The 13,733-nt window shown below is 38.5% G+C and overlaps 1 protein-coding gene across 2 annotated transcripts in view; it reads left to right on the top strand.

The window, feature by feature from the left end:
* PAXBP1 (PAX3 and PAX7 binding protein 1) overlaps positions 1-13,733 on the top strand; it is a 35,912-nt gene extending 22,179 nt beyond the window's left edge. Inside the window, exons 12-18 of one of the 2 annotated variants that reach the window (XM_032630129.1) lie at positions 384-528; positions 1,219-1,340; positions 2,172-2,248; positions 2,610-2,676; positions 6,156-6,302; positions 7,957-8,111; positions 10,860-13,733. In XM_032630129.1, the coding sequence (XP_032486020.1) occupies positions 384-528; positions 1,219-1,340; positions 2,172-2,248; positions 2,610-2,676; positions 6,156-6,302; positions 7,957-8,111; positions 10,860-10,977 (831 nt within the window). In that variant the 3' untranslated portion in view covers positions 10,978-13,733. Of the gene's footprint in view, positions 1-383; positions 529-1,218; positions 1,341-2,171; positions 2,249-2,609; positions 2,677-6,155; positions 6,303-7,956; positions 8,112-10,859 lie in introns of those variants that run through there. The other variant, XM_032630130.1, reaches the window with a different exon arrangement.

Here is a 13,733-nt window from a genome sequence, read left to right as displayed (position 1 = left end):
CAGTGTCCAGCAGAGAGGCTCGGGGACACTTGTGTGCATCTGGGAGCTCTCCCGTGTAGCTCCTTCCTCTGCCCCACAGCTACTAGCGTTCCAGCCTTCCTGAGCTTAGATTGTCTCCTAACTCAGCAGGACTGCTCTGCTTGCAGTTGCCTACCCTGATCTCCTCTTGTGACCAGGAGCTCACCTCATTTGATTCCGTTCTTTCAGGGGTCATAGTCCTATACTGCCTGTGGTCCATTGTCTGAAAATAGATGTTTCATATATTTGTCCAGTTTTTAGTTTATGACTGAAGGCTAAATCCAGTTCCTGTTACTCTTTTCATGGCTAGAAGCAGAAATAGCCACTATTTTAAATGTTTGGGTAACCTTTTAAATATTTTCTAGGCAAAATGTCGTGACTTTGAGAATATGCTGTGGTTTGAATCTTTGCTGTTTTACGGTTGTGAAGAGCGAGAGCAAGAAAAAGATGATGTAGATATTGCACTGTTACCTACCATTGTGGAAAAGGTGATTCTCCCTAAACTAACAGGTAGAGATTACTGAATTGAACATTCAAACACGTTGGGTTTTGCAAATCTATTTTTAGGAGTTTTTAATCAGAACATATTTTCTCATAGAAATTACATTATTAATAATAAAGTTACAACCAGACCCAGAGATGGCTAAAGGGTACCTATCTTTTAACTTGGGACTTAAAGACCACCTTGGGGAGGGCCTGGAATTGGGGGCAGTAATTGATCCACAGGCAAATTTCAGGCTCTTAAAGACTGCCTGAAGCAAAACTGAGTACGTAGTTTCAGGGGGGATATGCATTTTTCTGGGGAGCAGTTTCATTACTTTCATCCATTTCTCACAAAAAAATTAGGAATTGTTGACATAGGGACCTATTTAAAATATTGATATTAAAAATAAAGCTCAAGTTCAGTTGGAAATTCTTGATGCTGGCACAGCATCTCCTAGGATAGAGAAATCCTGCTTTCCCAAACCTTTATTTTCACCAAGAAGCAGAAAACCATAGGAATCTGTCCCCTCGCCACGTGTGCCTAATCTTCAATATTTCTGCGGTTAAGAGGACGAAGGAGACTGACGCTTACACTCTAGAGGAAGAAAAAAGTCATGATTGGCATTTCTGAGTTGGGGACTGCTTGACATCAGATTCAAGTCAGCAGCAGTTTACTTCTGTATCTCAGTACATTCTGCTTTTTTTTCCCCTTAATAGTGATAGCTGAAAATATGTGGGACCCCTTTTCTACAACACAGACTTCAAGAATGGTTGGAGTTACTCTAAAATTAATAAATGGGTATCCTTCAGTAGTGAATGCAGAAAACAAAAATACACAGGTAAGTTCATTATTATCTATGAAAGGTTTTAAAAATTTTTTTTAATTTATTGTTTTGTCTTCTCCTTTCCCTTTGAAAATGAGCAAGAGTTGAGAGAATGAGTGGTTATGTTCTGAGCCAGCGAGAAAATCTGATTCTCCCACTTGAGGCATCTGTCCTTTATAGCCTGAAATATACAAAATTTGAGAGAGTAGTTTTTAGTTTCAAAATATCGATTGGGAAAGATGATGTAATTAGTACAGATAGCCTCTCGTTTGTACTGTTTTCACCCTCCTCACCACCCCACCTCCATTCTCAATCGGACTAATCAGACATCCCTTGAAGACCTGTATTTTTTTCGGGAAAAGAAAAACTACTGGAAAGGGTAACAATTGATAATTTAAATGCTGAAACATTTAAATAGCATGTAAAATAACGAGGTATTGTTTTATAAAGTTTCAGAACTTCAGATTGCCACTGCCTGCACTGAACATTCTTATGAGCTATTTAGATATGAGAAAGTACTCCTTGTCATTGTTTTATTTTCACTGACCTCATTTTGACAGGAACCAGATTATAGGTCTGATCTTAAATCTCTATATAGTAGATTAAGAGGTTGGAAGATTTCTAAATGGCTTTATTGCTTGGTAATTCATGAGGGCTGAACGAAGAGTAAGTAGTAAATATTAAAGACCTTAGAACCTTCAGTGGGGAAAGTTAAAAAATTTGAGATGCTGTTCACTCAAAATTGAATACTCTGTATGATTTGGAATATTGCTTATTTTTACTTACTAAAATTTAACTTTTATCATAACCCTTATTAAAATGCATGATCTATTTTTAACTCTTTAGGTGTACCTAAAAGCACTTCTATTGAGAATGAGGAGAACTTTAGATGATGATGTATTCATGCCCTTGTATCCCAAAAAGTAAGTAACTCCTAAGAACGTTAAAGATGATAATATTCTCCATTATTTTTCAGAGAAGGCTTCTTAAACTCCGGAAAACTAAGCATAGCTTGAAATACAAGCTTTACCTACATAGTATAAACGTGTAGCCCAAAGAGAGTGGCTCAGTGGGGAAATTGCTCCCTTATGCAGCGTAACCCTTAGTGTCTCACAGTAAATTGCCATTACCTTTTAAAGTTACCTTCTGGAATACAGTTGTTTGAAAATTTGAAATATTAGTTAACTTCTTATGTTCACCCCTTTTACTTACAGAAGTCTTCTAGGAATCAGATGGCATTTAACACACAACTTTGATCATGATTTGTTTCTCTTTTTTTCTTAGTGTCTTGGAAAATAAAAATTCTGGGCCTTACTTGTTTTTTCAACGACAGTTTTGGTCTTCAGTTAAGGTACGTGTCTGTAGGCTATCTAAAAGACTTCAGATTTTGTTTGACTTCATACAAACTAATTTTATTCCAAAAGTTTATTCAGGTTTGATGTTTGCAGAGGTGAAAATGTATTCTGAGTTCCAGTAAGGTCCAAACTAGCCAACAAAATGCCTCACTAAACCACAGCAAGGAGAGTACCAGATACTCTCCTAAGTTGCGGAAATATAGCACTGAATTAAGATAGAAGTAGAGCCTTCATGGCGTTTATAACCAAGCTCAATTGGCAGTAGCAAATAAGTAATCTCAGGTGTGACGAGTTTTGAAAAAAATTCAAAGTTGTATGGGAGCATATGACAAGGGTCACAAATACCTTGATGGATGAGTCACAGAAGATTCCCTTCCACCCTGAGGAAGTGATATTTAGGTTATTAGTTGGCCCTGAGGTAAGGGAGAGCAGGGTATACTAGAACTGAGAAAAGGCCAGGATGGCTAGAGTTAGGGAAGAGATGAGCAGTTCAGATGATATGGGAGCTCTAATTTACATGTAGACGTGTAATCACTCCCTAAATCAAGATGTATAATGCTTCCATCATCTCCCCCAAATTCCCCATGCCCCTTTGTAGTCAAGCCCACCCCTACAGCCTGGCCACCCCTTTTTATTGTCCTGTAGTTTTCTTTATAAGAATGTCTTAGGAATAGAATTACATACTAACTAGCCTTTTGAGTCTGGCTTCATTCGCTTCACAGAATGCATTCGTGATTTATCGGTGTTGTCTTGTGTTCACTCCTTTTTATTGCCAAGTAGTATTCCATCATATGGTGGATATCCCACAGGTTTTTTTTTTGTTGTTTTTTTTTTATCCATTCCCCAATTGAGGGACACTGGATTGTTTCCAGTTTGGAGTAATTATGAATAAACCTGTTTGCACACAGGTTTTTCTGGGTATATAAGTTTTCATCACTTGGGTGAATACCCAGGCAAAGCTGTTTTCTAAACCAACAATATATTAGCGTTCTAGTTATTCTTCTTTCTCACCACTCACCACACTTGGTATCTTCAGGGTTTTTATTTTTTTTAAGTCATTCTCCTAGGTGTATATTTGTGTCTTGTTATTGTTTTAATTTGCATTTTCCTAACAACTGATGATGTTGAGCATGTTTCCTTTTTTTTTCCTCTTTTTTATAAATAAATTTATTTTATTTATTTATTTTTGGCTGCGTTAGGTCTTCGTTGCTGCTTGCGGCTAGCGGGGGCTACTCTTTGTTGCAGTGCGCGGGCTTCTCATTGCAGTGGCTTCTCTTGTTGCAGAGCACGGGCTCTAGGCACGCGGGCTTCAGTAGTTGTTGCGCACGGGCTTAGTTGCTCCGCGGCATGTGAGATCTTCCCGGACCAGGGCTTGAACTCATGTCCCCTGCACTGACGGGCGGATTCTTAGCCACTGTGCCACCAGGGAAGCCCAGCCATGTTTTCATGTGCTTACTTGCCATTTGTATATGTTCTTCGATGAAGTATCTGTTCAAATCTTTTGCCCATTTTTAAAAATTGGGTTTTCTTATTATTGAGCTTTGAGTTTTGTATTCTTGAGACAAGTACTTTATCAGATATGTGATCTGCAAAGAGTTTTTCCCCCCAGTCTGTGTCTTAACAGTCTTTCAGAGTGCAGAAGTTCTTCATTTTGATGAAGTCCAACTTATTATCTTTTCCTGTTATGAGTTGTGCTTTAGGTGTTGCATCTAAGAAATCTTTGCCTAATACAAGGCCACAGAGTTTTTTCCTATCCTTTCTCCTAGACATTTCATAGTTTTAGGTTTTACATTTAAGTCTGTGATCCATTTTGAGTTAATTTTTATATAGGGCATGAGACCTTGAAGTTCCTTTGTCCCAGCACAGTTTGTTGAAAAGACTATCCTTTTCAAAATTAAATTGCTTTTGTACCTTTGCTGAGAATCATTTGCTCTTACGTGGGTTGTGGAAGGGTTTTTGTAGGGAAGTGGCATGAAAATATTGCCCTTTTTAACATATTCTGGCTTCTGTGTGGGGATAATGAAATGAAGTAGGTGAGGATAGTAATAATGAAAATGGAAATGAGTACTTACTACATATTTACTGTGTGCCAAGCACTGTAGCACACATTATCTCATTGAATCCTCACAGCAGCCCTATGAGCTTGACTCTGCTGATGGGACAGTGAGGCCCAGAATAACCTGCCCAGGCTCATCCCTTTGTTAAGTGGCAGAGATGGGAGTCTAACTCAGGCCGGCCAAACTCTTGAGCAGCTCTTCTCAGCTGGGTTTCTGTGGAAGAATTAATACCTGATGCCCTAAGGCCTCCATTGTGTATGCGGCTAGAATGGTACTAGCTTGTACCATCCTTGGGAAAATTATGTAAGGAGTCACTCAGATCATTTTCTGTAGGTTTTAGTTCTCTCACCGAGCCCTGCTGGAGGAGAACTAGACCAGCGCTGTTGCTCGTAGTCAGTTGAATAACTGCAGGGCCCACAAAGAGATGACGGTAGCTTCGATCAGGGGCATGGCGGCAAGGACTGAGAGAGAGGCACAGAATGGGGAGAGGTGGGGTTCAACAGCTTGAGGGCGAGGTCGAGAATGATAAGGCTCATGTAGGCTCTGGCTCGGTTGAATTGTTGGATAGTGTTGCCATTTCCTAAGATGAGAAATACTGGGAACTTAGAATTTTATGGTGGAATGGGCGGGGGCTTCCATTTTATATGTATTGAGCTTAAGTAGTTCCAATATCCAGGTTCATGAAGTCTGGTAAACATGCAATGTGGTAGTCAAAAAAAGAATTTCCATCTTTTTGCAGGGTCACAGGACTGGTTTAGGCATGATTTTCAAGGGAGGACATTTATCTAAGAATCATCATTTGCCCACCAGTACTTTCTGTTATGATGGGAAATGTTCTGTATCTGCATTGTCCACTATAGTAAACACTAGCTCCATGTGGCTATTTAAACTTTAGTTAACCTCAGTCATTATCAGAAATATTCAGACCCTTCAAAACTGCTTATTAGTGCTTTGGCAAGACATGGTCCAGGGTATTTCATAAGGTGTTTTATTGTGTAAGTAATTTACTTTGTACTTAATTGCTTTACATTGCCTCTCAATTTTTTTTTCCTTCTCAAAGCACCAAACTTTTAGTAATAGAAATGAGATTTGTGGTTGCCACAGGTGGGGAGTTGTGGGGAGATTGGATAAAGGGGGATCAAAAGGTACAAACTTCCAGTTGTAAGATAAGATAAGTTCTGGGGATGTAATGTACAACATGGTGACTGTAATTAACAATAGTGTATTGTATATTTGAAAGTTGCTAAGAGAATAGAAAAAAGATTTGTAACTGTGTGAGGAGAAGGATGTTAACTTATGGTGATTATTTCACAATATATATTTAAATCATTTTGTTGTATGCCTTAAACTTACACAATGTTACATGTCAATTATATCTCAATAAAACTGGGGGAAAATAATTTTCTTCTTCTTTCCAGCTCTTAGGGAATTTTCTTCAATGGTATGGCATTTTCTCAAACAAAACTCTTCAGGAATTATCAATAGACGGTTTATTAAATAGATACATTCTCATGGCTTTTCAGAATTCAGAATATGGCGATGACAGCATCAAAAAAGCCCAAAATGTGAGTTAAATGACACATATTGTAGTTTTTAAAGCATACGAGTTAAGATGGATTAAGTTTTCCTTGTTTGAAGAGATTTGAGAATTTCATGAAAACCCCTTTGATGATCGAAGTTGGTGTAATGTTGACAATCTCCCCTTAGCATTTTTTACATAAAAAGTTGTACTGTTATATATGTGTATATTTGTCCTTCCATCCATCTATCTATATCAATATTTTTATAGGTATTAATAAAAGTTTTAATTTGGGGTTAATTTTTTAACAGTTGAATGAATGCTATTTTAAGTGTTACTAAAGAAATGGTCTCTTCTGTCATTTAAGAAATAATTTTAGTTAATTTTTTTTTACTTCATATATGTGAGTTATACAGTTTTGATAATTTTTTAAACTATTTTTTAAACAATCATATGATTAAAGAAAATGTGCAAGTACAGTACAGTTTTTCGACCTAACCACATCAGAGTAATTCTCTGACGTGATACTCCCTCACCCTCAAATAGTTTTGTGTCTGTTTCCTATAAACATGGATTTTCTTGTCCACGGTTACAATATGACCATCAACATCAGGAAATTAACATTTACATATTACTGTCACCTAATCCTTAGGCCCCTTTTCACGTTTTATCAGCTATCTCAATAATATCCAAAGGAACTGGCAAAAGAAATTCCCAGATCATCCTTTGCATTTAATTGTCATGTCTCTTTAGTCTCCTTTAATCTGGAAGAGTGCTTGATTCCTTGACCTTCGTACCTTCTGAAGATGATAAGCCAGTTATTTTGTAGAATGTCCCTCAATTTGGGTTTGTCTGATGTTCTCTCATGAAGAGATTCAGATTTTGCATCTTTGTCGGGAATTGTCCTAGACTTCATTAGTGTGAGTCCCTTCAAGTTGACCTCTGTGACCTTGTGGCATGTCCTCTAATTTGGGGGGAGCACTTTCTTGTTTTCTGGCACACGACGTTCCAGGCTTATCTTGTACCTGCTTGGCCCAGCTCTGGAATCAGTTGTTTCTCCAAGCATCCCTGGGTTCTTTGGTGGGGAGCTGTCTCTACCCACTGGCTGCTTTCTCCCGGGTGGGAAACAGCCTCCCCTTGCTCGGGTTTTGGTACCCCGTGCCAGGTTGCCACCATGCCCTGTTCACGTCCTGCTTGGGCTCTTGCCCTAGGCTGCCCCTCCGGTGTGATGCTCTCTTCACTCCTCTGGGCCAGCACGGCTCCTGCTGCCAGCAAGGATGCCTACTTACTGAACTGTTTGGCATGGGGAGAGGCTGCAGTTTGGTACTTATGCTATACATGTTTTTACATCAAAAGCTGCTGATCAAAGGACAGTTCAGTTCCTTTAGGGCTTTCTGGAAGACTGGAAAATGAAGCAGTTGGTTATCAATTTTATGTCCCTAATTTACTTAAATATTGGAGAAATTATCTTTTGCTTTGAGTGTCTATATATTGAAGTTTAAAATTAGGGTATATCTAGGTGTATTTGTATAGTTTATGTAGAAAATCAGGTTTAAAAGAATATCCCTTCTAAGTAATTAGTTATATGTTGCTCAATAGCAAGTCTTCTAGTTAAATACGTTATACGCATTATCTAGACTCAGCTTTTAGATGCTTTAATTTATTTTTGTTTTAACTGTTTACATCTTTCTTCTTCATAGGTGATCAGTTGTTTCCCCAAGCAGTGGTTCATGAATCTGAAAGGAGAAAGAACTATTTCTCAGTTAGAAAACTTCTGTCGATACCTTGTACACTTAGCAGATACAATTTACAGAAACAGTATCGGGTGCTCTGATGTGGAAAAAAGAAATGCAAGGTAATTATTTGTAATTATTGAATGAAACAGTGATCTAGAGTCTTTAGTTGTTAGGTTTAGTATTATTAAAATGTTTTCGGTAGAGACATGGTTATATTTTACTTTAATTTTTATTTTATTTTGATTCTTTTCTTTCTTTTTTTTAAAGTTAATTAATTTATTTAGTTTTGGCTGCTCTGGGTCTTTGTTGTTGCGCACGGCCTTTCTCTAGTTGCAGAGAGTGGCAGCTACTCTTCGTGGCAGTGCGCAGGCTTCTCATTGTGGTGGCTTCCCTTGTTGCAGAGCACAGGCTCGAGGCACATGGGCTTCAGTAGTTGTGGCTCGCAGGCTCTTGAGCGCAGGCTCAGTAGTTGCGGCGCACGCACAGCCTTAGTTGCTCCTGCGGCCTGTGGGATCTTCCCGGACCAGGGCTTGAACCCATGTCCCCTGCGTTGGCAGGCAGACTCTTAATCACTGTGCCACCAGGGAAGCCCTATATTTTACTTTAAATTGTAAACATTGACTTAGTATTGATAAACCTACCAAAAATACATATTATTTTTTTCATTTTTGCAACTTTTACCTAATCTTTTTTCAATATTTTATTTATGAAGATATTAAGGGAAGATTTCTGGTAAGTGAATCATTGCTTTTTCTGTCTCCCCCCTTGAATAATTGGGGAAATCTCAGGCTCTTAGAATGTCATGGATCTTGGTCTTTGGAGGTTCATTTTACAGATATAAACCCTAGAAAAGATAGCCACTGAAACCCAAAGTATATTGAAGGTTATATCTCAATTTTGAGATGTTTGTGCTCTATGTTGAGTTTTTCTAAATCCATATCATAGACTAAGTCATCACTCATGATTTATGGGGAGCAGCTTATACATATTTTTTATCAAGGTTTCAAGGAAGGAATGAACAAACAAACCATTACCCCTTTTTCAGTACACTGTCTTGGGTGTTCATGGAATTTGGGGGTAGATCTCTAGCATAAAAAGTAAGTAATAGTAATAATAACAACCAGTACCACCACCATTTGGAAGAATTTTTGTTTTGTTTTTCGTTTTTTTTTTGTTTTGTTTTGTTTTTTTTTTTGTTTTTCGTTTTTTTTTTGGCCACACTGCACGGCTTGTGGGATCTTAGTTCCCAGACCAGGGATTGAACCCAGGCCCACCACAGTGAAAGCACCGAGTCCTAACCACTGGACCACCAAGGAATTCCCAAAGACGAATTTTATTTTTTAAAGTTTCAATTCATATATTCTTCCTAATGTCAGAGTTTTATTTTCATTTTGATCACACCATTAGTCATACCCCCTAACAAAATCTTTTTCTTTTCCCCTGTTCCCCTTCCAGGAAAAAGAACCTTATTTTCTTGAGAGAAAATTTGCTATCTTTTATAATAAAATTAAAGGCAAAGTAGATAGTAAATACTTCAGTGGTTAAAAAAAATCTTTGCCAGGTGATTTTGGGGTTTTTTTTTTGTGGCCACACTGTGTGGCTTGTGGGGTTTAGTTCCCCGACCAGTGATCCAACCCAGGCCCTTGGCAGTGAGAGCTTGGAGTGCTAACCTCTGGACCACCAGGGAATTCCCTGGTTTATATTTTTATTTCATCCATAACATGTCATTTTGCTGTTGGTTGTTATTTATTGGCACTAATATTTCTTCTCAATGTGTTGTTTTTTACGAGATAAATCCTATTCACTTCACTTTAAAATTTGATTTATATATGTAACAGTGCTTTTGTTTGGGGGTAAATATCAACAAACACTATTTACTTTTCTATGGAAAAGGATTTCAGCAGCTGTTTAAGCACCTGCTGTGTGCAGTGCACATAAAGTAGGTTCCACTTTATGAGTGTGAGTCACAAACTCTTAAAAATTATAATCCTTCCCTAAAAGGTGCTTACTACAATTTTGTAGAGAAGAGACAGCTAATAATGTCACATTGTGTGTTGTTTCTCACAAGTGGTTCAAACTATTGTAAATGTTAAAAGTAGTTCCTGGCAGCATCACCTGGGAGCTTTGTTAGAAATGCAAATTCTCAGGCCCCGCTCCAGACCTACTGAACAGAATTCTGAAGGTGGGGCCTGGTGATCTGTGTTTTAGCACTCTTCTAGGTAATCCTGATGTATGCTAAAATTTGAGGATTACTGAGAATGACTTCTAGCTGGGTGGTAAAAGAAGCCAGGTTGGGCTTCCCTGGTGGCGCAGTGGTTGAGTGTCTGCCTGCTGATGCAGGGAACACGGGTTCGTGCCCCGGTCCGGGAAGATCCCACATGCCGCGGAGCGGCCGGGCCCGTGAGCCATGGCCGCTGAGCCTGCGCATCCGGATCCTGTGCTCCGCAGTGGGAGAGGCCACAACAGTGAGAGGCCCGCGTACCGCAAAAAAAAAAAGCCAGGTTATACTTTATTAGTGAATTTTGGAGGAGTGGAAATTACTCTGGATCTTGATGGATTGGTCATGAATACCCACGAATATAATTTGTGTTCCAGGTGTACTCTAGGAGAGCTAGGACTCTGGTTTGGGAAGGAATGGAAGGCAGAGCTCTGAAGTAGTTAAGTTAGGCAATAGAGTGCTTTCTCTCCTTTCTCGGTATTAATGAAAATCATGGATCTGAATGAGATTTTGGGGTGTTTTTAGTTTTGGAAAAGGGTCCTCTGTTTCTGGGTATTTAAACATGGGCAGGTTTTTTTTTTTAACATGGACAGTGTTTTTTTCCACATGCTGTAACCTGCTGATCCGTGTTTCCTTTTTTCTCCTTTAGGGAAAACATAAAACAGATAGTAAAACTCCTTGCAAGTGTTCGAGCTCTGGATCACGCTATGTCTGTTGCAAGTGACCACAACGTGAAAGAATTTAAGTCTTTGATCGAAGGGAAATAGGTCTGTGAGACTGAAGAGAAGCCTATTTGTTCCAATACCATTCCCAATGTAAACATTTTGTATATATGTAAAGTTTCTTAAACTGTAAAATATTGACTCTTGTTTTAATACAAAGAACATTATTAATATTCAATACTGTGTCTTTAAATGTGATTTCTTCAGAATGAAATGAATTCAGATTATTTCTAGGAAGTCTGTGAATGGTTTCCTTACTGCCTGTCATACTTTGTTTACAGAAGTATTTTATATGGTCATTTAAATTAACCCCCTCAGCTAATTGTTCTCTGTAAACAATGTGTGCAGTGTATATTGTATAATTATGCATATATATATATATATATATTTATACCACCATGGAGTTACTTTCACACTGGAAATTTGTGGTGTTTTTCTACAGAGTAAGCCTTTTAACGGCAGAAAATTATTCAGTAGCAAATTGTCTTAGGGAAATTACTACACTGTTGCAACAAAAGGGCTGGCAAGTGACTAAGTATTCGTCACCTTTTGGTTAGCAGTTGCTATCACCGTAGCTGTGCTGCCTTAAAATTGAGAGTTGAGTGTGGACTTAGTCATTGGTGAATGGTGAACTTTTCTTCCTTGAATTAGCATTACAGTCAACTGTACGTTTAATGTGAGCTCTAAATAAATATATGCAACATAGGTTTTTGAAAAGAACATAGAAGTTTCATTTTTGGAAATAATAGATCCACAACCTAATGCATGGTTTGGGGCTGACCCTCCTGTCTCACTCATGATTTTACTCCCTGACCAGCTTAAAAAGATACATGCATTTGGATTTTAGTAATCTAGCATTATATTTTAAATCTCACATATGTGAGTTATGATATGCAGTAAAGAACACGCCTTGCTGATCAGCTACACCCAAGCAGTTTAATATCCATGGTCTTCTGTAATGTTTATACCATGCTGTAAATACTCAGAGAACTTGCTTTAAAGTTTATGCTTTCTGATTCTGTGATTTTCAAAAGAGGAACTTTTTGGAAATTAAGGACTATTGTTTGATAATTATATATGTAATTAAGCTTTAGCCAAGCATTAAATTAATTTTTAAATAGAACCTTTGTTATATTTGGCCGGCGACTAATTTTAGTTGGAGCATTTCAAATGACTAACTGAGACTATTAGCATGTGTACCCTTGGTCAAGTCAAATAATATTTAGAACAGTGTCATGCACTCTAATTGCTCTGTCAATTTTATCTTTATTGTGGGATCATTGCTTATCCCTACAGATTGATTCTGGATGAATTCATTCTGGAGAAAGTGGCCTACTAAATAGAATTAAAATAGAACACTTATTCTCAACTTAAATGGACTAAAACGTATAAACTCGCATATATATATGACATGCACATCATTTGTTCCTTAAATTTGTGTTTCCAAATGCATTGAACCGATTACTTTTCCTATATCTGCATTTAAGGACTCTTGAAGTAAACTCAGATTTTTCATCATGTGACATCCATCAGGCTGTTTTAGGAATGAGTTTGAACACCACACTAGGACCTTGATGTCAGGTGAATTTAGCATAGAACTGTGCATAAAACAAGTGGTTTTCGTTTCACAACCCAAAGCTTTTTATTCCTGAAATAGCTAAAGGACATTCTTTCTTAGGAAGGAAATTGTCAAAAGATAAATTCAGAGGGTGACATTTTAATAAAGTTGAGGTTTTGTCTTTGCAGTTTTTTCTTTTGGCGCAGTCTTCCAAAATACTTCCAAAATAGACGAGGAAGATTTTTGAAAAGGAAAGTTATTTTATTGAGACAACGTAAACCATAGGCATAAGGAACTGTAACTGCTGTTCTACCAGGTGAGGATGGTGACCCATATCCTTATTGATGCCATGGTATCCCGCATAGACCTGCAGCTCTGCCTGAGGGCTTTCTCTTGGCCTGTGCTACGGGCTGGAGTGTCCACTGCCTAATGTCCCTGGGAGCAACCCTCAGCCAAAGTAAGGAGGGGGGACGATAAATCCCCCAGTGCGTTAGTTCAGGTCATCTGGGGAGCAGTCTCTGAGATGGCGTTAGGTATATTGATACAGGAGATTTGGGGCAGGGAATGACAATGAGGGGCAAAGGAGAGGAGGCGGGAGGAGGCTGGGAGAGCCTTAGTGCTGAGAGGGCGTGAGGCAAGGAAGGAATTAAAGAAGGTGTCAGACATCAGTGCAGTTCAAAGAAAGTTCCAGCAAGGCTGACAGGGCCCTCAATACAAAGTTACGATTCTGAGGAGCTTCATGTCTCCAGGAGCTGGCCTGCCTTTGGACCCCACCATGCTCAGTAATTGGTGGACAGCAGTTCATGGGGAGCATGGCCTGTACAACCAGATTGTTGTAGAAAATCTAAGGCACTATTTCACGTCTACCACACCGGCTTCCTAATCTCATAGGAAAACAGTTAGGTTTCACATCATCTCCCAGAGGGCTTCATTTGATTTGAACCATGGTTGTCTGCAGTGATAACCTCATCACGCAGAACTGGCCAAGAATTTCACAAGTCTTCAAGCAAGTACCTTCCTCATGAGAATATACTAAAATGTAGAGTTCCCTAATTGTTTTAAAGACAGGTTTATTGAGGTATGAGTTATAAACTGTAAAGTTTACCCTCTGTAAACATGTATAGTTCAGTGAGTGTGGACGAATGCCTAATTCTGTTTTAAATGCTAATTTCCCTTGAAATCATGAAATCCTCCTAAAAATGGTCAAATGTTTTAGAGCTGCAAAATACAATATGAAAACGTC

Source organism: Phocoena sinus, chromosome 4 (genome assembly GCF_008692025.1).
Source record: "Phocoena sinus isolate mPhoSin1 chromosome 4, mPhoSin1.pri, whole genome shotgun sequence".
NCBI lineage: Eukaryota > Metazoa > Chordata > Mammalia > Artiodactyla > Phocoenidae > Phocoena > Phocoena sinus.
This window is presented reverse-complemented; position numbering and strand designations above follow the sequence as displayed.